General features: G+C 45.0%; 1 protein-coding gene and 1 long non-coding RNA gene across 4 annotated transcripts in view; one reads left to right on the top strand and one right to left on the bottom strand.

Annotated features, from left to right (window-relative positions):
* Positions 1-76: 76 nt before the first annotated feature.
* Positions 77-24,668, top strand: RTCA (RNA 3'-terminal phosphate cyclase). 3 transcript variants are annotated; one of them, XM_069967554.1, is made up of 12 exons: positions 77-132; positions 3,455-3,543; positions 4,904-5,004; positions 6,227-6,370; positions 7,732-7,855; positions 9,970-10,028; positions 14,621-14,762; positions 15,323-15,447; positions 16,107-16,165; positions 16,383-16,477; positions 22,321-22,425; positions 24,347-24,668. In XM_069967554.1, exons 2-12 carry the CDS (start codon positions 3,493-3,495, stop codon positions 24,437-24,439), a joined length of 1,098 nt encoding a protein of 365 aa, XP_069823655.1. In that variant the 5' UTR covers positions 77-132; positions 3,455-3,492; the 3' UTR covers positions 24,440-24,668. The 3 variants fall into 3 exon arrangements, with proteins under 3 accessions (XP_069823655.1, XP_069823653.1, XP_069823652.1); XM_069967552.1 differs by lacking the exon at positions 77-132 and adding an exon at positions 194-242; XM_069967551.1 differs by lacking the exon at positions 77-132 and adding an exon at positions 3,166-3,226.
* LOC138789037 (uncharacterized) overlaps positions 22,158-24,901 on the bottom strand; it is a 37,963-nt gene continuing 35,219 nt past the window's right edge. The window contains exon 4 of the long non-coding RNA XR_011362690.1: positions 22,158-22,539. This is a non-coding gene — a long non-coding RNA (uncharacterized lncRNA). The remainder of the gene's footprint in view (positions 22,540-24,901) is intronic.

Raw genomic sequence — 24,901 nt, 5'->3', positions numbered from 1 at the left:
TATTAATTCCTTTCAGATTTAATCGTTGCCTATGTGCAGGTGGGATACACTGCGGGTATCTCAGCTTGTACCTACTTACCGTATGGTATTCTCCAAGTGTCGTGATTTAGATTGAATTCCCATGAGTTTCAGGTAATATACAGGGTGTGCATTGTATCTGTCCAGGAATGAGAGGGTTAAATGGCTGACAGGAAGGGGCGGGGCCTGTCAGGAGCCGGCTGTGCTGAGGGTCTGCGGGGCTGGTAGGTGTCAGCTATTGTGTGACTACAACTCCCAGCATGCCCGGGCTGTATGATTCCTATGAACGTCTGAGTAGTGAGGTTTCTAGGTAGTTGTGGTCTGCAAGCTGTGGCTGTACTGAAACTACAACTCCCAGCATGCCCTGCTCTATAATTCCTAGGAGCACTGGTTCTCATATATTGCAAGTTGTGCAACTACAACTCCCAGCATGCCCTTGTATGAGTCTGTATATAGTATACTAGTAATATATGTCTCACCCACTAGCTATTGTGTAACTACAACTCCCAGCATGCCCTTGTATGAGTCTGTATATAGTATACTAGTAATATATGTTATTCATCCACTAGCTATTGTGTAACTACAACTCCCAGCATGTCTTGTATGAGTCTGTATATAGTATACTAGTAATATATGTTATTCATCCACTAGCTATTGTGTAACTACAACTCCCAGCATGCCCTTGTATGAGTCTGTATATAGTACTAGTAATATATGTCTCACCCACTAGCTATTGTTTTACTACAACTCCCAGCATGTCCTTGTATATAGTCTGTATATAGTACTAGTACTATATGTCAGTCATCCATTAGCTATTGTGTAACTACAACTCCCAGCATGTCATTGTATGAGTGTGTATATAGTATACTAGTAATATATGTTATTCATCCACTAGCTATTGTGTAACTACAACTCCCAGCATGTCCTTGTATGAGTCTGTATATAGTATACTAGTAATATATGTCTCACCCATTAGCTATTGTGTAACTACAACTCCCAGCATGTCTTGTATGAGTCTGTATATAGTATACTGGTAATATAGGTCAGTCATCCACTAGCAATTGTGTAACTACAACTCCCAGCATGCCCTTGTATGAGTCTGTATATAGTACTAGTACTATATGTTATTCATCCACTAGCTATTGTGTAACTACAACTCCCAGCATGCCCTTGTATGAGTCTGTATATAGTACTAGTACTATATGTTATTCATCCACTAGCTATTGTGTAACTACAACTCCCAGCATGCCCTGCACTATAATTTCTAGGAGCACTGGTTTTCATATATTTCAAGCTGTGCTACTACAACTCCCAGCATGCCCTTGTATGTATGTGTGTGTGTGTGTGTGTGTGTGTGTGTATAGTACTAAGGTTTCTATTTGTTATTCATCCACTAGGTATTGTGTAACTACAACTCCCAGCATGTCCTTGTATGAGCCTGTATATAGTACTAATGCTATATGTCAGTTGTACACCGGCTATTGTGTAACTACAACTCCCAGCATGCCCCTGTATGAGTCTGTAGATAGTACAAGTAATATATGTCAGTGATCCACTAACTCCCAGCATGCCCTTGTCAGTTATGCGCTAGGTATTGTGCAACTACAACTCCCAGCATGCCCTTGTATGAGTGTGTATAAGTACTAATGTTTCTATATGTCAGTGATCCTCTAGGTATTGTGTAACTACAACTCCCAGCATGCCCTGACAGCTCTGACTGTATGACTATAGCTGAGTATTAAAGGGGCTCTCCAGGAATAAAGAAGCATAGTACAGTGCAGCCACCTGCCCTCTGGTTGTGTGCGCCATATTGTAACTTCACTCCATTATTTTAAATGAAACTGAGTTGCAGTACCACACATGAACTGAGGACTAGAGTGGCGCTGTTTTTTAGAGATAGAAGCTATGTTTTGTAATGCTGTAAATTCTAGATCAGAGATAGACAACCTTTGATCCTGTAGTGGTTGCAAAACTACAACTCCCATCATGCCCTGTGAGCTAGGTGTAATCACAAGTTACACACCACTACATATCATTAGGTTGACATGCGACCTGAAACCTGAAATGGGTTTTCTCTTGGGTTGCCCTCACACCATGACACCGCGGTATCTGGTCACATGACCCTGCCAGAGTCACCGATACCCCTACAAGTGCTCAGGCCGGACTGAATAAACAATAAGCCCATGTTCACACACTGTAAAATAACGGACGCTGTTTGAATTTAAAATATGGGCTGTTGTTTTCATTCTTCAGTGATTTCTATTGAAGTCTATGAAAACAACGGCCATTGGTTCACACGATGTATAAAATACTGGCAGATGTTTGCAGCGGCCATTATTTTACGTTATTTTACGCATAGATTTTTTTCCGCCGTCCTTTCAATTAAATTCAATAGACCTTTTAAAAATAACCCCACCCAAATGGGCCAAAGTATGTTAAAAAACCGCTGTTATTTGATACTCACAATAACGGCTGTGGTTTTCAGTATCAAATAACAGCCGTTAAATATCACTGTGTGAACATAGCTTTAAAGGGAACCAATCACCTCAAAAACGCATATATAGCTTTTTAAATGTGCTGTTAGAGCCCACAGCACACTTTCCATACATGTTTCTATATACTCCCTGCCTCCCCCGTGTAATCCATAAAGTAACTTTATAAAACTGGCGCCTGGTATCCAAATTACATCAGGTAGTCACCTGGGCGGTGTTCGGCTAAATGGTAGTCACAGTCAGTCCGGGTCCCCTGGGCGTTCTTCGGCGGTAATCACGCCCCTCTGGGCGTGATTCAAATCACCCAGTAGCTCCGACGTCACTCGGGAGCGCGCCGTGCACAACGTCGACGCGCCTATGTTCTTAAGCCGCCGCGCATGCTCAGTACAGCCGCTCCCATTCAGGCTGTACTGCGCCTGTGCAGAATAGCCTCGAACTCAGTGCGAGCCGGAGTACTCTGCCAAAAATCACCCCAGCCTGGAGTTCCCCTTTAACCTGTACTCGGCCGCCATTACGGTGGTGTCCAGTCTCAGCCTCTTGTCACTCTCCAGTTTCTGTTGCATTTCTAGAAATAAAAAAAAAAGATCATCAGACAAACTTTTTAAGACCTTCCTTTGGCAGCCATCTTGTCTCCTAGGTAACAGTGAGCACTTTCCTTCACTACAGAGGCAGATATACACTAAGAAGCGTTGGTTTGAATGGAACGGTCATGGCCTGTATGCATAATGTAGAGTGGAACAGAAAGCCTCTCGCTCGGTCTAGATTAGGGGTGGTCTTCCGGAGATTTTAGGGCCTTATTACCCGGGGCAATTATTGTCTGAAAAAACGTTATATTATTTGGATTTAAGCGATTATGTTTCAATGTGTACAGATTAACGATAAGCGTTGGTTCATATCGCTTTGTCGCTTTGGCCCTTACAGTATTTCTTATCCAATCTCTGCAGGTTTCTCTTCTGAAGAATCGGTGACTTATCCCAGGACCATGGCGGAAGAGGGCGGACCAGTGGACGTTGATGGCAGCATTATGGAGGGGGTGAGGGAGCGCCTCATGTCCGATAGCAGACTTGGTTGACAATACATGACGGAGATCCCATCCATTGGATCATACAGCCCGGTGCCAGTTTGTGACCAGAGCGTGTACACCGGGGATGGGGAACCTGCACCCTCCAGCTGTTGTAGAACTACATGTCCCATCATGCCTGGACAGCCAAAGCTTTGATTTTTGTTGTCCAGACATGATGGGAATTGTAGTTTTGCAATAGTTTCCTATCCCTGATGTACACAACGGGGGACATTTTTTATAAAGACCAGCGTACTTATACGCCGGTCTTAAATTAGGCCCTGCCCCAAATTACCTCACTGGATTCACTAATCTAGCTTTCTGCCATGATTTACGCCTGTGAGCGGGCCATGCCTCCTCCCCGTCTTGTCGCACCTCCCTTCCCGCACATCGGGTGAGCGGGGGATATGGCAGGTGTACGCCAGAGAGAAGGTAAGTATCTACACCTTCTCCTTGGTGTACACCATTATGTCTAGGCCACGGTTGTTTGTTAGGCGCATCCTCCCCTCCATTTTCCCATCCTCCTCTCTATGACTGACATCTGTCTTCCTATCCATGGAGGCATATGTCTGCGATGTGTACGGGCAGCATCATTCTCCTCACTTCAGCATTCACCCCTGCAGCGGCCCTTAGGCCTTGGTCACACAGTACAGCATTTATTACACTTTAAAAATCAGAAACTGAATAAAACAAAAAAAAGCATAAAATAAAAAGTTCACAAAAAGGAGGATTGGGTATAATGTGTAAGGGCCCCATTACACGGAACGATTATCGTGCAAAAAATTGTTAAATCGTTTAAATTTGCAACAATCGAAAAATCGCTCGTATGTCGTTGATCGTTGATTTCGATCTGAACCTAAAATTATCATTAATCGTTCGTTGTAATTCCTCGTTTGTTCGCTCAAGTTCCGCATTTTTTCACTAATCGTTCAGTGTAATTGCACTTTGTCCATTGTTTTTCTGGGATCAGACGGAATAAACGCTCATAGTAACGATCGCAATAACGATCATAGTAACGATCGTAACTAACAATTATCTTTCTGTGTAATATAGTGAACGATTTCAGGTTAACGATAAACAATCCTGTTTGCAATCGTTTATCGTTAGTCGTTAATCGTTAAAAATCGCTCAGTGTAATAGGACCCTAACAGTGACTTAGGTCATATATCTCCCGATAGACAGGATGATCATTCCTTTAGGACTCCTGATCTCACTACTCACTTGCAAAACTACAACACTCAGCATGCTGAGATCTGGCGACAAGCGGCACGTGGAGTACAGGTATGGACTATGTGACATGTATATTTATCTCCTGGCGTCCATCTTGTTATAGGGAGGTCAGATCCTGCGTATCTGCACTGCGCTCAGCTGTCTGCTGGGTAAAAGAATCCGAGTGACGAAGATTCGAGCGGGAAGAAGCACTCCGGGCCTAAGGTGGAGCATCCGATGTGTATTTTATGTTGTGTAATACTTTATTAACACAGACTATGAATGTGATTTCTTTTTCATGGCTGTCACATTTAGGCCCCTCCACACCTCCATAGAAATTATATAGATTTGTAATTTACTACTGTTTTAACCCTTGTTTTCGTTTTTGCGTTTTCGGTTTTTCCTTCTTGTGTTTAAAAGGCCATAGCACTTGCATTTTTACACCTAGAAACACATAAAGTACACTGCGAAACCAGAAAAAAATTCAAAGTGTGGTGAAATTGAACAAAAAAAAAGCATTTCGTTTATTTGGGGGGATTGTGTTTTTACGCCATTCGCCCTGGGGTAAAACCAGTAGTGGATCATAATAGGGGCGTTTCGGGCGCCCAAAAAGACTTATACTTTCAGTGGTGTACTGTCTCCTGGCTACACTTCTGCCATGATTTGCAAAGAATCACAGTTTTTTTATGACAATTTTGCACAAATCAGGACATCATGACATGATCTATACTGTACTATGAACGCCATAGTACGGGTACGTCATGCGACCCTAAGAGGTTAAAATCCCCAGTCTTCCAGTACTCATCAGCTGCTGTATGTCCTGCAGGAAGTGGTGTATTCTCCCCAGTCTGACACAGTGCTCTCTGCTGTCACCTCTGTCCATGTCAGGAGCTGTCCAGAGCAGCAGCAAATCTCCAAAGAAAACCTCTCCTGCTCTCCAGACTGGAGAAAACTTACCACTTCGTGCAGGACATACAGCAGCTGATAAGTACTGGTAAACTAGAGATTTTTAAATAGAAGTTAATTACAAATCTGTATAACTTTCTGACACCAGTTGATTTGAATGAACAAGATTTTGCCGGAGTACCCCTTTAATACGTTCTTCCCTATAAGATTGCACTGTATTGTATTGTCACATGTATTTTACTTTATTTCCAAACGATTATTAATAATATCTATTAAAAGTATAATAAATATATAGATAAATAATACATTTAATATATCGCCAACATATTCTGCAACACTTCACACTTCTGGGGGCAGAACCAGACAGAGATACAAGTAACCATCAGACATAAGGAGGATATGAATGATCCTATTTGCAACTATTTAACTTGATGAGTCCTAGATATTTATCTATATTGATTGAGAGGGGAATACCCCTTTAAATTTGAGGGGCACGGCCTGCATCTGCTTCCATCTTTGTCTGTTGTCCGTTTCTTCGCAGGCCTCAGCATTTATCAGGACTGGAGACTGTTCGGGATTTGTGCGCCGGACAATTGGAAAATGCCGCAGTTGGGTCGACAGAAATAGACTTTAGCCCTGGAAGAATAAAAGGGGGTCACCTGACCGCCGATACAAAGACCGCCGGGTTAGTAAGATTGATAGCTTTATTTATTTTTTTTAAAGAGGCTGTTTTTTAAATAAATCAGCAGGAATTATGATGGCAAGCAGTTCTGCAATATACTGTACTCACTATTTTTGTTTACTATGTTTAAATCAGCATTATAGATATGACCACTAGGTGTCTCCCTCCCTCCCTGTAGATATTTGACTACTTGCCATTGATTGACAGTCATTCCTGAGCGCATTCGCTGCGCATGTCTACAACTGCTTTGTGTCCACATTTAGTAGCAGGGTGCTTGGATTGTACGGTCAGCTCTCCTGTTACACATCACCAAAACCTCTGTAACCACACAGTGACATTATACTGGCCGTATTGTTACATAACACAGAGAATTGTCTCCTGGTAAGCTGCAGAGCTGATAATATAATTAGTAATAGGTAATAATATAATGAGGCTCCTTTTACACAGAAAGATTATCTGCCAAAGATTTGAAGCCAAAAGCAGGAACAGACTATAAACAGAGATCAGGTCATAAAGGAAAGCCTGTGATTTCTCCTCTTTTCAAATACTTTCCTGGCTTTGGCTTCAAATCTTTGGCAGATAATCTGTCAGATAATCTTTCCGTGTAAATGGACCCTTAGGGCCCTATTCCACCAGACGATTATCGTTCGCATAATCGGTAACGATTAACGATCTTAAACGACCGCTATTGCGAAAGACCTGAAAACGTTCACTCATTTCCATGGAACGATAATCGTTACTTATGATCGTAATTGCGATTGTTTTTTTCTTCGCTATTTATTCGCTATTGTGTTTGTATCTATTGCGAACGATGTCTTATTCAATGCAAAGGATTTGCGAACGAGCAACGATAAAAATAGGTCCAGGTCTTATAAAGTGATCAACGATTTCTCGTTCGGTCGTTGCATTTCAAGCGAACGATTATCGTTTAGATTCGAACGATTAAACGATAATCTGAACGATAATCGTTCAGGGCCCTTAGTCTAAATTAATTGCTTTCAGGTCATATACAGCCTGCATGATGGACAGGTGTCTTTCCTTGTGTGACCGCACAGAGGACAGCGACTTCCTGTGTTTGGTGTCTTTTTTTAACACAGAAAAGACCAACTATCAGCAGGGAGAGAGCATGGAGTAGAGTATGACAGGAAGGGAGACACCTAGTGGCCATATGTATAATGCTGATTTAAACATTTTTTATTTTTTTGTATATTGCAGAACTGTTTGCGATCACAACCCCTGTTGATTTCTTTAACAAATCATGTCCACTTTAATCTTTGGTAATGGCGTGAGCACATTAGTATTCTATCCTTGTGATGAGACAATCCCTTATCCGCTTCACTCGTCTTCCCCTCCTGTCTTTGTAGGAGCGTGTGCTTACTACTCCAGGTCTCCCTTCCCTGCGTCCTCTTTGCTGAATCACCTTCTGAATTGATCTTTAAAGGGGGTACAAATGCAGAGATGGCGCCGCAGATCGACTATACCACCATGGTGTGTATGCATCTCACATCTCCAGCCCGGCTCCTGCACCGTAACTAGTCATTCCACTAATAGGGTCCGGAACCTACGTCCCGTTCTTATGTCACACCTCTACCCTATGTCATAGAAATGGAGATAGGCCCTGTTTTATTTTTTGTTGTTGTTGTTGTTGTTGTTTTTTTTTTAAGGGTTCACTATGGGGGAGATTTATCAAACATGGTGTAAAGTGAAACTGGCTCAGTTGCCCCTAGCAACCAATCAGATTCCACCTTTTATTCCTCACAGACTCTTTGGAAAATGAAAGGTGGAATCTGATTGGTTGCTAGGGGCAACTGAGCCAGTTTCACTTTACACCATGTTTGATAAATCTCCCCCTATGTGCATATGTAAATTTTTGGGGGGCTAGCCAACTATAACTGTACGGCTGTGTTCACACCACAGCTATTGTGCACACTCAGCATATGTGCTGGGAAAGTCTGGGTGTATACATGACCCAAACATGTCACTCACGTCCATCCCTAGTGGATGGAACAGTGGTCGAGCATGGGCTCTGATGCTCCATTGAAAGCCTATGGGGCTGATAATAATAATAATAATTTTTATTTATATAGCGCCAACAGATTCCGCAGCACTTTACAATTCTGGGGGTACATACATAGACAAAAAATAGACATTACAGAGATATACATATAATTATCCATACATGAGGAGTGAGGTCCCTGCTCGCATGCATGAGCTTACATACTACTAGGAGGGGGTTTGAGACAAAATGGCAGAGGGGCAAAGTGCTTCATTGTTCTTATGGTCCGGCCATCATTATAAATAAGGCAGTGCAGGTAAGGGGGGGGGGAACCTGTCACCAGCCAATGTCTGCATGCACAGGTCTAAGTGCTTAAATGCTTGGTGTGTGTGTATGTGGTGGAGGTGTGTGTGTGTGGTGGAGGTGAGTGTGTGTGTGTGTATGGGGGGGGGGGGGTTTGGGTTTGAGGGTAGCAGTGAAAATTAGGGAACCTGGTAAGCCTGCTTGAACAGATGAGTTTTGAGGGCACGTTTGAAGCTTTGGGTATTGGAGGTGAGTCTGACAGTCTTGGGTAATGCATTCCATAGAACTGGTGCAGCTCGGGTGAAGTCCTGGAGACGGAAGTGAGAGGTGCCGATTAAGGTGGATGTTAGTCTTAAGTGGTTAGAGGGGCGTAAGGCACGGGTAGGGCGGTAGACAGAGATGAGGGAGGAGATGTATGGAGGTGCAGCACTGTGGAGAGCCTTGTGGGTGAGCAGGAGGACTTTGTATTGTATCCTGTGTTTAATAGGGAGCCAGTGTAGTGACTGGCACAGGGGGGACATCGCTTGGCTCTCCTAGTCCTATACAGTTGAATTGTAGTGGCAGAGCATTTGCTTAAAGGGGAACTCTAGTGTTTTTTTTATTTTTTCAAATCAACTTGTGTTGTACAGATTTGTAAATTAGTTCTATTCAAAAAATCTCCAGTCTTCCAGTACTTATCAGCTGCTGCCTGTCCTGCAGGAAGTGTTGTATTCTCTCCAGTCTGACACGGTGCTCCCTGCTGCCACCTCTGTCCATGTCAGGAACTGTCCAGAGCAGGAGAGGTTTTCGATAGGAATTTGCTGCTGCTCTGGATAGTTCCTGACATGGACAGAGGTGGCAGCAGAGAGCACTGTGTCAGACTGGAGAAAAGACACCACTTCCTGCAGGACATACAGCAGCTGATAAGTACCGAAAGACTGGAGATTTTTAAATAGAAGTAACGTACAAATCTGTATAACTATCTGTTAATTAAAAAAAAAAAAGTTTTTTTGCAGGTGTACCCCTTTTAATCTGCTGAAACATGGGACGCCCCATTCTATACTGTAGATTGCTGAAAAGTTTTGAATTCTGGGAACGTGTACAACATGTGCGGCTGTATAACCCGGGGTATAAATAGGGCTGGGATTTCAGTGTATAGATATTCCTGACACGTATGCAAAACCTGAGCCTCGAAGAGTAATAGTCAGAACCTAAAGCTACACTACTGCTTCATAGACAGGGCATAGCTGGGCCCCCATGGTACCTGGTGGTCTTCCCCAAATTTTTACATCTGTCATTGATGCCAATTTTTTTTTCTCCACAGGTTTTTAAGCCGATTGCTGAACATTTCTCCTTTAAGTTAGATTGTGACATCAGGAGAAGGTGAGAGAGGTTTTATAAAAGACAAAAGATTAGAAAAACATGGCTGCCTTCTCCCAGAAACAGCTCCACCCCTGTCCTCGTGTGGTATTGCAGCTCAGCCCTATTCACTTAAATGGAGCGGAGCTGCAATACCAGACACATCCTGTAGACAGATTTGGCGCTGTTTTTAGGAAGAAGAAAAAAGAAGCCATGTTTTTATAATTCTGGACAAACCCCTTTAAATGGAAACAATCAGCAGGTTAGAAGAATCTATACATTTGTTATAGCTGAAATCTATGAATTATTGATGTAGATCAGGAGTGCAAAATCGGCACATTATCAGACTGCATATAAAGGGATATATAACCAGTATATGCAATAAATGTCTGATAGTTTGGAGCCCCCAGATGTGACACCCTGGGGGGTTCCCTGTTCCCTTATTGGTCCTCCAGAGCAGTAGCAACAGCTGCACATACAGCGATCTCCATTGTAGTTACTGGGGTCACAGAAACAACTATCCATTACAGAAGATGGAGCCGGCCTTGTCGCCTCTCCAGGGGACCAAACCCCTGACTGTGCCATAAATATTTTAGAAGGGACGTGATCTGGATGCATTGATGCTCGGTGTTATGCTAAATGCTAAACTGAAGCAGAGGAGCATGACCCATGTATTCAGCATAGAGACTTATAGTCTGCAATAGGTGTAACATAGACATAGGTATTCCTAGATTGCATAAAATAGAACTTATACAGCGTAGTAGTTACTCCCCATAGAAGTGACAGCTACAGAGTGCCCCCATAACACTGCCAGCCTCTCAGTGCCCCCCCCCCCAAATAAACATGGCAGCCATCCATTGTCCTAACCTATTCCGTTCCAGCATGGCATGCTATTCCTCTCCTATCTGACTTGTGTCCTTATATCGTGTTTCTCAGAAAATAAGACAGGGTCTCTGAAAAAAAGGCTAGGGCTTATCTTCGGGGTAGAAACGCAGTATCCCCCTACACTGTAGCCTCCCTGTATACGGTAGATAGCCACCATACTGTATGTCCTACTGTTATTAGGCTCCCATACTGTAATTTCCCCTGTAGTTGTTCCCCCATACTGTATACACCCCCCTCTGCAGGTAGTCCCCATACTGTATACACCCCCTCTCTGTAGTTGTTCCCCCATACTGTATACCTCCCCCCTCTGCAGGTAGTCCCCATACTGTATACACCCCCTCTCTGTAGTTGTTCCCCCATACTGTATACCTCCCCCCTCTGCAGGTAGTCCCCATACTGTATACTTCTTCTCTCTGTAGTTGTTCCCCCATACTGTATACCTCCCCCTCTGCAGGTAGTCCCCATACTGTATACTTCTTCTCTCTGTAGTTGTTCCCCCATACTGTATACCTCCCCCTCTGCAGGTAGTCCCCATACTGTATACATCCCCCTCTGCAGGTAGTCCCCATACTGTATACATCCCCCTCTGCAGGTAGTCCCCATACTGTATACATCCCCCTCTGCAGGTAGTCCCCATACTGTATACATCCCCCTCTGCAGGTAGTCCCCATACTGTATACATCCCCCTCTGCAGGTAGTCCCCATACTGTATACACCCTCCCCCCTCTGCAGGTACTCCCCATACTGTATATATCCCCCCTCTGCAGGTAGTCTCCATACTGTATACACCCCCCCCCCTGCAGGTAGTCTCCATACTGTATACACCCCCCTCTGCAGGTGGTCCCCATACTGTATACATCCCCCTCTGCAGGTAGTCCCCATACTGTATACATCCCTCCTCTGCAGGTAGTCCCCATACTGTATACACCCCCCTCTGCAGGTAGTCTCCATACTGTATACACCCCCCCTCTGCAGGTGGTCTCCATACTGTATACACCCCCCTCTGCAGGTAGTCTCCATACTGTATACATCCTCCTCTGCAGGTAGTCCCCATACTGTATACACCCTCCCCCCTCTGCAGGTACTCCCCATACTGTATATATCCCCCCTCTGCAGGTAGTCTCCATACTGTATACACCCCCCCTCTGCAGGTAGTCCCCATACTGTATACACCCCCCCTCTGCAGGTAGTCTCCATACTGTATACATCCCCCCTCTGCAGGTAGTCCCCATACTGTATACACCCCCCTCTGCAGGTAGTCTCCATACTGTATACATCCCCCCCTCTGCAGGTAGTCCCCATACTATATACATCCCCCCTCTGTAGGTAGTCTCCATACTGTATACATCCCCCCCCTCTGCAGGTAGTCCCCATACTGTATACACCCCCCTCTGCAGGTAGTCCCCATACTGTATACATCCCCCTCTGCAGGTAGTCCCCATACTGTATACACCCCCCTCTGCAGGTAGTCCCCATACTGTATACCCCCCCCCCCCCCCCACCCGCAGGTAGTCCCCATACTGTATACATCCCCTCTGCAGGTAGTCCCCATACTGTATACATCCCCCCTCTGCAGGTAGCCCCCATACTGTATACATCCTCTCTGCAGGTAGTCCTCATACTGTATACCCCCCCCCTCTGCAGATAGTCCCCATACTGTATACATCCTCTCTGCAGGTAGTCCTCATACTGTATACCCCCCCTCTGCAGATAGTCCCCATACTGTATACATCCTCTCTGCAGGTAGTCCCCATACTGTATACCTCCCCCCTCTGCAGGTAGTCCCCATAATGTATACATCCCCCCTCTGCAGGTAGTCCCCATACTGTATACATCCCCACTCTGTAGGTAGTCCCCATACTGTATACATCCCCCTCTACAGGTAGTCCCCATACTGTATACATCCCCCCTCTGCAGGCAGTCCCCATACTGTATACATCCCCCCTCTGCAGGTAGTCCCCATACTGTATACATCCCCCCTCTGCAGGTAGTCCCCATACTGTATACATCCCCACTCTGTAGGTAGTCCCCATACTGTATACATCCCCCTCTACAGGTAGTCCCCATACTGTATACACCCCCCTCTGCAGGTAGTCCCTATACTGTATACCTCCCGCCCCCCCCCCCCTCTGCAGGTAGCCCCCATACTGTATACCTCCCCCCTCTGCAGGTAGTCCCCATACTGTATACATCCCCACTCTGCAGGTAGTCTCCATACTGTATACCCCCCCTCTGCAGGTAGTCCCCATACTGTGTACACCCCCCCCCCCCTTGCAGGTAGTCCCTATACTGTATACCTCCCGCCCCCCCCTCTGCAGGTAGTCCCCATACTGTATACACCCCCCTCTGCAGGTAGTCCCCATACTGTATACACCCCACTCTGCAGGTAGTCCCCATACTGTATACCTCCCGCGCCCCCTCTGCAGGTAGTCTCCATACTGTATACCCCCCCCTCTGCAGGTAGTCCCCATACTGTATACATCCCCCTCTGCAGATAGTCCCCATACTGTATACATCCCCCTCTGCAGGTAGTCCCCATACTGTATACCTCCCGCGCCCCCTCTGCAGGTAGTCCCCATACTGTATACATCCCCACTCTGCAGGTAGTCCCCATACTGTATACCCTCCGCCCCTCTGCAGGTAGTCTCCATACTGTATACCCCCCCCCTCTGCAGGTAGTCCCCATACTGTATACATCCCCCTCTGCAGATAGTCCCCATACTGTATACATCCCCCTCTGCAGGTAGTCCCCATACTGTATACCTCCCGCCCCCCCTCTGCAGGTAGTTCCGATACTGTATACCCCCCCCCCCCTCTGCAGGTAGTCTCCATACTGTATACATCCCCCCCTCTGCAGGTAGTCTCCATACTGTATACATCCCCCCTCTGCAGGCAGTCCCCATACTGTATACACCCCCCTCTGCAGGCAGTCCCCATACTGTATACACCCCCCTCTGCAGGTAGTCCCCATACTGTATACACCCCCCTCTGCAGGTACCCCGCATACTGTATACCCCCCCCCCCCCCCCCCCCCCCCCGTCTGCAGGTAGTCTCCATACTGTATACCCCCCCCCCCCCTCTGCAGGTAGTCCCCATACTGTATACATCCCCCTCTGCAGTTAGTCCCCATACTGTATACCTCCCTTCTCTGTACTTCTTCCCCCATACTGTATACATCCCCCCTCTGTACTTCTTCCCCCATACTGTATACATCCCTTCTCTGTAGGTAGTCTCCATACAATATACCTCCTTCCCCCTTGTGTAGTTGTTCCCCCATACTGTATACTTACCTCTCTCTCTCTCTCTCTCTCTCTCTCTTTCTCTCTCTCTCTGTAGTTGCCCACATACCCTCCCTCCTCCCATATACAATGTCCCCATCTTCTTACCCCTCCTGATTGGCTGATGCTCAGCACCCAGTGTCAGGGATCTGGTCAGCTGACTGTAACTAGGGATTATTATTGGGAGCAGGGCTTATATTTCAGGCCTACTCCAATAAGCCTGCACAATCCAGCCAGGTCTTATTTTCGGAGAAGCACAGTAGTAAAGCACTGTAGAAAATGGAATGTTCTAGTGTTCGAGTTCTCCCTTTACGTAAAGTAAATGAATGTTGGGGAGTATGGCCCAAAGTATTACAATAGTGTAAATGGCAGCATAACCATATACATGGGGGTTAGTAAATCTCCTGCGGTAACTATAGAGGTTACATTAATTTCTGTCTTCTCTTCTCTCAGGGGCTACTACCCTCGTGGCGGAGGAGAAATCTTAGTCCGTGTTTCCCCTGTCAAATACTTAACGCCAATAAACCTGACAGATCGAGGATCCGTTGTAAAGATCTATGGACGGGCGTTTGTGGCCGGAGTCCTTCCATACAAGGTAAGGCCATGTTCATACACAGTACGAGACCGGCTGTTCCGTGACCCGGCCTGGTCACGGAACGGCCGGTCTCTTAAATAGGGCATCCCGGCCGGATGATCTTTAGGGCCGCAGAGTTCTGATGAGGGTGCATCCGTGCTCGCCTGCATCAGAACTCCCCACAGCACACTATGAAGCCAGAGCCGCTCGCTTCATAGTGTGCACTGACAGGGTTTTCTGCGGCCGACATATCAGTTTTCTACGGTGCTGCTAGGGATCCCGGCCAGAGTGTATACCATGTGTATACACCCTGGCCGGGATCCCTTCAGCCTGCAGCACTAGGTAAGTTCCGTGGAAATCACGGCCTTAAAACAACGGCCATGATTTCCACAGAACTTACGTAGTGGGAACATAGCGTATGGGCGCGTCTAGGTGTGACCCGGCTCTGGTCAGGTGTGTTAGCAGGTAGGGAGCCCTCCAATCTGTGCAGTGTATCTATGGCTGTGGCGGCACGTCATTGTACATTATAATATGTTTGTTTTATCAGAATATATAATCTTATATAATCCTCTTTCTTTTAGATGGTGAAGGACATGATCTCAGCCGCAGTGCGCTGTATACGGAGGGAGCTCAGAGATCTCTATGTGAATATCCAAGGTGTCCAAGAACCTGGAGACAAAGCTGTAGGAAACGGCAGTGGGATCATGTAAGTTTCTCCTGGGTGCAGATAAGTCTTATATAGGAATATGGAAAGGTAAATGTCCTGTGCTACAGCAGTCTCAATGTCTCTGAGCCAAGTATTAAAGGGATACTCTGGAGAAAACTTAAACTTCTATTTAAAAACTGAACTCTTCCAGTACTTATCAGCTGCTGTATGTCTTGCAGGAAGTGGTGTGTTCTTTCCAGTGCTCTCTGCTGCCACCTATGTCCATGTCAGGAACTGTCCAGAGCAGGAGATGTTTTCAATGGGGATTTGCTGCTTCTCTGGACAGTTCCTAATGTGGACAGAGGTGGCAGCAGAGAGCACTGTGTCAGACTGGAAAGAATACACTGTTGTATGCAGGACATACAGCAGCTGATAAGTACTGGCAGACTTGAGATTTTTTAATAGAAGTAAATTACAAATCTGTATAACTTTCTGACAACAGGTGATTTTAAAGATTTTTTTTTATGCCGGAGTACCCCTTTAAAGTGACTATAGTGCACCTCCTGCTGGTCACTATTTCAGATTATTATACCAGCCAGTCACCTGCACATGTGCACTCTCAGTTCAGAGTAACATACATGTTTCTAAAATGAGGTAAGATAATAGTAATATATGTGGCATCGGATACAAGCCGCCTCTTCTTCTCTTTTGTTTTATAGAATTGTTGCAGAGACGTCGACGGGCTGCTTATTCGCAGGCTCCTCTCTAGGACGGAAAGGTGAATTCTCTTTATATTAATGAGTAGTTGTTCTAATCTTATATCCTCTGTAGGCTGCAGCAGATCACAACACATGGACACATCTTCATCTTCCATCACTACATATCACAATTCCTTTTCTGTAAAATTCTAGAGTTTATTTTAGGGAGAAGGCTCATCCGGCTGAATTCACTATTTTCCCTATAGTTCCTGATTCTTTTACACAACTTTTTTTTAGGAGTCCCCTCGGATCGTGTCGGTGCAGAAGCTGCAGAAATTCTTCTCCGAAATCTTCGCCATGGCGGCTGCGTGGATGAATATTTACAGGACCAGGTACATGACATAAACATTACATAGAAAAGTAGGTTACTTACCGGATAGCTGAATACATTGTACACAAGGCCCATGTCATAGGAGATTTTAAAGTGGTATTTTAGCTTATTATTTTTTTATTTACTTTAATAAAAGTACATAACTTTGTAATAAAACTTTGTTAAAGTTCATTTTTATACTGAGCCCCATAATACATGTTACTATTAGAATAGACATAACACTGGGGCGAGCTGTCTGTGTCACTAGTGCTGCAGCCTCCCCTGATGTCTATATAATACATGTTACTATTAGAATAGACATTACACTGGGGCGAGCTGTCTGTGTCAGTAGTGCTGCAGCCTCCCCTGCTGTCTGTATAATACATGTTACCATTAGAATAGACATTACACTGGGGGAAGCTGCTTGTGTTAGTAGCGCAGACATGAGGTGGGACTGATTTACATAGAACACAGAAAGCTAATATCCAAAAACTGTGGGGGAGATTTATCAAACATGGTGTAAAGTGAAACTGTCTCAGTCGCCCCTAGCAACCAATCAGATTTCACTTTTCATTCCTTACAGTCTCTTAGAAAATGAAAGGTGGAATCTGATTGGTTGCTAGGGACAACCCATGTATAAAATGGGTATTATATGACCTACATCAGTGTCTGCACCTCCACTTTGAAATGATTCAAATGTTGACTTGCAGGGTATTTTATCTATAGGTGGCACTACTAGAGAGACAGTTTTCTTCCTTCTGGAGGGGCGCTAATTTGCATATGTTTTCCCACAAGGCATTGCATAAATAATCAGATCTCCTCAATGACAACAAGTACTTCCAGAACAATACAGAATTGAATTGGTTATTATATTTAAGGCCGGGGTTCACACTGTCCCCTTACTGTTGGTGTTCTCCAAGGCTCTGTACTTGGGCCTCTTCTCTTCTCCATCTACACCTCTGGCCTGGGACATATCATAGAGTCCCACCGCTTCAGCTACCACCTCTACGCCGATGACACTCAGATCTACCTCTCTGGTCCGGATGTCACCTCTTTGCTATCCAGGATTCCAGAGTGTCTATCGGCCATATCCTCCTTCTTCTCCTCCCGCTTTCTAAAACTCAACATGGACAAAACAGAACTTATCATCTTTCCCCCATCTTGCTCCACCCCGCCTTCTAATCTGTCAATCTCTATCAATGGCTGTACTCTGTCCCCTGTCCCCCAAGTCCGCTGCCCTGGGGTCACCTTTGACTCTGCCCTGTCCTTTAAACGACATATTCAGGCCCTGACCACCTCTTGCCGCCTTCACCTCAAAAACATTTCCAGAATCTGCTCTTTCCTCACCCCTGACTCCACCAAACTATTGGTACATGCTCTCATTATCTCCCGCTTGGACTACTGTAACTTCCTCCTCTCTGGCCTTCCAGCTAACTCCCTTGATCCCCTCCAGTCTATCCTTAAGGGCCCTATTACACCGGACGATTATTGTTCAGATTATCACTAAATCGTTTGAATCTAAACGATAATCGTTCGGTTGAAATGCAGTTAACGATTAACGACCAAACGAGAAATCGTTGATCACTTTATAATAATAATAATATTTATTTGTATAGCGCCAACAGATTCCGCAGCGCTTATTTAAATATATATAAATACATTACAGGTTATATATTAAATTATACAATGAATAAATTACAACAACAAATTAGAGACCTGCTCTCAAGAGCTTACAGGCTAGGATGACTGGGAGTAACACGAGAGGCAACAAGTGCTTTATTTGTCAATGTTCCAGTCATTGTACATGGATTCTCTAAGTGCCTATAGGCGGCTGGGCAAGCCAGTCACAAGCCATTTTCTAAGCTCAGATGACAAGGACAGTGTACCTAGCACCGAAGAAGTTATAGAGAGGATGGAGAAGGGATAGCAAAGGGAGACGAGATTACGAAATGTTATAAGCACGCCTGAAGAGATGGGTCTTCAGGGCACGCTTAAAACTGGGGATGTTGGAAATAAGTCTGAGGTCTTTGGGTAAAGAGTTCCAGAGAACTGGTGCAGCACGAGAGAAGTCTTGGAGGCGGGAATGAGAAGTTCGGATTAAAGAAGAGGTTAGTGTGAGGTCATTTGCAGAGCGCAGAGCACGGGAAGGATGGTAGGTGGAGATGAGGGAGGAGATGTATGGAGGGGCAGAGTTGTGGAGAGCTTTATGGGTGAGGGTGAGGAGTTTGAACTGTGTTCTATATTTAATGGGTAACCAGTGCAGTGACTGGCACAGAGGAGAGACTTCGGTATAGCGGCTGGAGAGGAAGATGAGCCTGGCTGCTGCGTTCAGGATAGACTGGAGAGGGGAGAGCTTAGAGAAAGGAAGACCGATTAGTAGGGAGTTACAGTAGTCAAGACGGGAATGGATCAAGGCGACAGTCAGAGTCTGAGTGGTATCAGTAGTGAGAAATGGACGGATTCTAGAGATGTTTTTGAGATGTAGATGACAGGAGCGTGCAAGGGCCTGGATATAGGGAGTGAAGGATAGATCAGAGTCTAGCATGACCCCCAGACATCGAGCCTGATGCACAGGAGTTATGCTAGTACCACCGACTGAGAGGGAGATGTCGGGTTTAGGTTTGTTAGAGGGAGGAAATACAAGAAGTTCAGTTTTAGGGAGATTAAGTTTGAGGAACAGAGAGGTCATAGTGTTAGAGAGAGCAGATAGACAGTCACTTGTATTTTGCAGGAAGGCAGGGGAGATGTCGTGGGAAGAGGTGTATAACTGGGTATCATCAGCATAAAGATGGTATTGGAAACCAAACCTGCTGATGGTCTGTCCGATGGGGGCTGTATAGAGGGAGAAGAGGAGGGGACCCAGGACTGATCCCTGGGGAACCCCAACAGAGAGAGGTAAGGGAGAAGAAGTAGAGCCCGAGAAGGATACACTGAAGGAGCGGTCAGAGAGGTAGGAAGAGAACCAGGAGAGAACAGAGTCCTTAAGACCAAGAGAGCTGAACATGGAGAGGAGAAGCTGGTGGTCCACAGTGTCAAATGCTGCTGAGAGATCCAGGAGAATCAGCAAGGAGTAGTTTCCTTGTGACTTGGCCTTCAGCAAATCGTTTGACACCTTGGTGAGAGCAGTTTCGGTGGAGTGAAGGGGTCGGAAGCCGGACTGTAGAGGGTCAAGAAGAGAGTTATCAGAGAGATAGCGAGTAAGACCTGGACCTATTTTTATCGTTGCTCGTTCGCAAATCGTTCGCATTGAATAAGGGCCCTATTCCACCGGACGATTATCGTTCAGATTATCGTTAAATCGTTCGAATCTGAACGATAATCGTTCGGTTGAAATGCAGTTAACGATTAACGACCGAACGAGAAATCGTTGATCGCTTTATAAGACCTGGACCTATTTTTATCGTTGCTCGTTCGCAAATCGTTCGCATTGAATAAGACATCGTTCGGTCGTTCGCAATAGATACGAACGCAATAGCGAATAAATAGCGAAGAGAAACGATCGCAATTACGATCATAAGTAACGATTATCATTCCATGGAAATGACCGAACGTTTTCAGGTCTTTCACAATAGCGGTCGTTTGAGATCGTTAATCGTTAACGATTATGCAAACGATAATCGTCCGGTGGAATAGGGCCCTAAGACATCGTTCGGTCGTTCGCAATAGATACGAACGCAATAGCGAATAAATAGCGAAGAAAAAACGATCGCAATTACGATCATAAGTAACGATTATCGTTCCATGGAAATGAGTGAACGTTTTCAGGTCTTTCGCAATAGCGGTCGTTTGAGATTGTTAATCGTTAACGATTATGCAAACGATAATCGTCCGGTGGAATGGGGCCCTAACACTGCTGCCCGACTAATCCACCTTTCCCCTCGCTTTGCCTCAGCCTCTCCCCTCTGCCAATCCCTCCACTGGCTCCCCATTGCCCAACGTATTCACTTTAAACTGTTGACCATGACATACAAGGCAATCCACAACCTGTCCCCTCCGTACATCTCTGACCCGATATCCCGCTACCGTCCCTCACGCAACCTTCGATCCTCCAGTGACCTCCGTCTCCGCTCCCCCCTTGTTCGTACCTCGCACAACCGCCTCCAAGACTTTGCCCGAGCCTCCCCCATACTCTGGAACTCGCTACCCCGACACATCCGTCTCTCATCCACCATCAAGTCCTTCAAAAGTAACCTGAAAACCCATCTCTTCAAACAAGGCTACAACCTACAATAACTCTGCATCACACTTGAATGGCTGCACTTTACCTCCTGTTTCTCTCCCTATACCCCTATAGATTGTGAGCCCTCGCGGGCAGGGTCCTCTTCCCCCATGTACCAGTCTGTCTTTTGCCGTCACGTAATGTTTTCTGATCTTGTATTGTTCCTGCCTGTTGCCTTTCTATTGTATAGCGCTCTGGAACTAAGGGTGCTTTATAAATAAATAATAATAATAATAATAATTTTTGCAGTCCATTTAACGTATGCTTTTTTAAATGGTTACTTCTAATGTGCACAATAATGTGGTCAACCAAGTTTTTGTGTTCATGCATCCATTTTGATCCGTTTTATTATAATAGAAGTCAGTGGAAAAATGGATCCAAACAGATTCCACCAATTTGCATCCATTTTTGCATCCCTATTTTTTCATAAAACGTATACATTACACAGACTGCAAAATCGCAGTGTGAACCCAGCCTATTAAGGGTCCTATTACACAGGCCGATCATTTTAGCAAACCGGATCTATTAGACGGCCCGATAATAGGGCAGTAAGGGCTGCATGGACATTGTTAGCGATGTTCATCCAGCCCTTGCCCAAACACCTGACACCTTACCTGTCCCTCTCCTGTGCTCCGCAGCTTCCTGGTCCCAGCTGACAGGCTGCTCAGACGCTGCAGCTGCCAAGACCAGGAAGCTGCAGAGCACAGGAGAGAAGGCAATCGGGGAGAGGTAAGGTGTCAGGTGTTTGGGCAATTGGTCGGCACCCAACGATTTTAGGTCAAACCTAAATCAACGATCAATGATTGTTTTATTGACTGATCATTGTCTCTTTAAGGGTCCATTTACACAGAAAGATTATCTGCCAAAGACTTGAAGCCAAAGCCAGGAATGGATTTGAAAAGAGGAAATATCTCAGGCTTTCCTTTATGACCTGATCTCTGTTTATAGTCTATTCCTGGCTTTGACTTTAAATCTTTGGCAGATAATTTGCCAGATAATCATTCTGTGTAAATGGACCCTTAGGGGCCTATTCCACAGGAGCGATAATCGGCCGAATCTGCGCCATTCGACCGATTTTCGCGCAGTGGAATAGAGAGAACGATCAGCCGATGATCGTGTCATCGGCTGATTGTTCATTTAGGTTCAGACCTAAAATCGTCGTTCGCCACCGGCACATTGTTACGGTTGAATAGCGGTGCGCGACGGCGACCGACGATTTCAGCAGAACCATAAATTACCTGTCCGGGCCCAGGTCTTCTTCTCCCGGTCCCGCGCGGCAGCATCGGCTTCAGAGCGGGGCTGTCTGAACTTACAGACCGCTCAGCCAATCACTGGCCGGAAGACCTGGGCCCGGACAGGTAATGTATGAAACAAGGGCTGCAAGGACATCGGTAACGATGTCCTTGCAGCCCTTGTTTCACGATCATCGGGGCCGTGGAATAGGCCCAGTAAACGAGCGCCGATCTAGCAGATCGGCGTTCGTTTACATCGTTGCTCGGCACATGGAATAGGACCCTTACACAGAGCGATAATCAGCTGAATGGTCACGATTTCCCCCGATTATCATGGCTCCTTGTAATAGGGCCCTAACCCTCACAAATAGGAACCTTCAGTGTTTTAATACTTTGTCCTTTTTATCTCCCCAGTTGATTATCTTTATGGCCCTGGCAGATGGGGTCTCAAGGATCAAGACCGGAGCCCTGACCCTGCACACACAGACAGCCATCCACTTTGTAGAACTGCTCACCAAGGTGAGGCTTATCCTGCAGGTCTCCTTGTTGGACAGACAGGTTTGCTTTATAGTATTTGGGAGGGGGACGAATTGATCAATAGACTTTTTAGAAGTACACGTTACCAAGGAGTATCTGAAAAAGAAAAAAAAAAACAGAAAATTATCAGCGAGCGGTAACGTCCTATAGTGTGAACACATTCCAAACAACCAAATGACAACTTACAATTGGTATATATGTTACAGGAGGAAGAAGGGAAAGGGGGGACATGATACAAACCTTTATATATGTTACAGGAGGAAGAAGGGAAAGGGAGGACATGATGAAAACCTTTATGTATGTTACAGGAGGAAGAAGGGAAAGGGGGACATGATGGAAACCTTTATATATGTTACAGGAGGAAGAAGGGAAAGGGGGGACATGATGGAAACCTTTATATATGTTACAGGAGGAAGAAGGGAAAGGGGGACATGATGGAAACCTTTATATATGTTACAGGAGGAAGAAGGAAAAGGGGGACATGATGGAAACCTTTATTTATGTTACAGGAGGAAGAAGGGAAAGGGGGGACATGATGGAAACCTTTATATATGTTACAGGAGGAAGAAGGGAAAGGGGGACATGATGGAAACCTTTATATATGTTACAGGAGGAAGAAGGGAAAGGGGGACATGATGGAAACCTTTATATATGTTACAGGAGGAAGAAGGGAAAGGAGGGACATGATGGAAACCTTTATATATGTTACAGGAGGAAGAAGGGAAAGGAGGGACATGAAGGAAACCTTTATATATGTTACTGGAGGAAGAAGGGAAAGGGGGGACATGATAGAAACCTTTATTTATGTTACTGGAGGAAGAAGGGAAAGGGAGGACATGATGAAAACCTTTATATATGTTACTGGAGGAAGAAGGGAAAGGGGGACATGATGGAAAACCTTTATGTATGTTACAGGGGGAAGAAGGGAAAGGAGGACATGATGGAAACCTTTATATATGTTACAGGAGGAAGAAGGGAAAGGGGGGACATGATGTAAACCTTTATATATGTTACAGGAGGAAGAAGGGAAAGGGGGACATGATGGAAACCTTTATATATGTTACAGGAGGAAGAAGGGAAAGGGCTGGACATGATGGAAACCTTTATATATGTTACTGGAGGAAGAAGGGAAAGGGGGGGCATGATGGAAACCTTTATATATGTTACAGGAGGAAGAAGGGAAAGGGAGGACATGATGGAAACCTTTATGTATGTTACTGGAGGAAGAAGGGAAAGGGGGACATGATGGAAACCTTTATGTATGTTACAGGGGGAAGAAGGGAAAGGAGGACATGATGGAAACCTTTTATATATGTTACAGGAGGAAGAAGGGAAAGGGGGGACATGATGTAAACCTTTATATATGTTACAGGAGAAAGAAGGGAAAGGGAGGACATGATGGAAACCTTTATATATGTTACAGGAGAAAGAAGGGAAAGGGAGGACATGATGGAAACCTTTATATATGTTACAGGAGGAAGAAGGGAAAGGGGGACATGATAGAAACCTTTATATATGTTACAGGAGGAAGAAGGGAAAGGGGGACATGATGGAAACCTTTATATATGTTACAGGAGGAAGAAGGGAAAGGGGGACATGATAGAAACCTTTATATATGTTACAGGAGGAAGAAGGGAAAGGGGGACATGATAGAAACCTTTATATATGTTACAGGAGGAAGAAGGGACATTTGCAATGTTTTCAGTGTAGTTCAATGAGAATACATTTTGGGTGTATAATAGATATAGTTTGAGACCCTTTTCTTTGCACCTAAACATTGAAAGCAAAGACCAGATTCGCAAAAAATTTTAAATCCACCTGTAAAATGTTACAATAACCAAATCATGCATAAAAACTCTCCAACAAAAAAAATTCCTGATTTTTTATTTTTCCCCCACAAAAGGCCAAATTTACAGTGACAAAGTGTGAGGAGCCGGGCACGGACAGCTTCATCATCGAGTGTCAGGGGATCGGCCTCCAGAATAAGAACCTTTGACAATCATCACAGAAGTCTATGGGGACGGCAGTGCCGCATGCAGGGAAGGGAGCATGACACCAGGGGGCGCTGCACATCAAGGGCTGCATCACCATGTTTACAGCTTTACATTCTGATTTGGTCTGAGAAGGAATCAGGCAGATTGTGTGCATGAAACCGAGATTACGTTAATACTTTATTGCTGAGTGAATGACATGTGCCATGCCTCCAAATAAACTGGGGAACAGAAGGGGGTGCTACGTGTCCATTTCATTTCATCGCCACACATTATTATTGGAATAGATCCTGATCTCCTCTTTATAACAGATTACATACAAAGTCTTACTGGAATTTTTTATACATAAAAAATGTGTGTGTATATATATATATATATATATATATATATATATATATATATATATATATATATATAATCTGATTGGTTGCTAGGGGCAACTGAGCCAGTTTCACTTTATACCATGT

The sequence above is a fragment of the Dendropsophus ebraccatus genome, chromosome 4 (genome assembly GCF_027789765.1).
Source record: "Dendropsophus ebraccatus isolate aDenEbr1 chromosome 4, aDenEbr1.pat, whole genome shotgun sequence".
NCBI lineage: Eukaryota > Metazoa > Chordata > Amphibia > Anura > Hylidae > Dendropsophus > Dendropsophus ebraccatus.
Note: the sequence above shows the minus strand (reverse complement) of the source record. Positions and strands in the feature narration are given on the sequence as shown.

Coding starts and splice junctions, on each gene's coding strand:
- RTCA (XM_069967551.1), top strand. Junction 6,371..7,731: donor GCCGATACAAAGACCGCCGG/GTTAGTAAGATT, acceptor CTGTCTTTGTAG/GAGCGTGTGCTTACTACTCC. Junction 15,448..16,106: donor GGAAACGGCAGTGGGATCAT/GTAAGTTTCTCC, acceptor TTTGTTTTATAG/AATTGTTGCAGAGACGTCGA.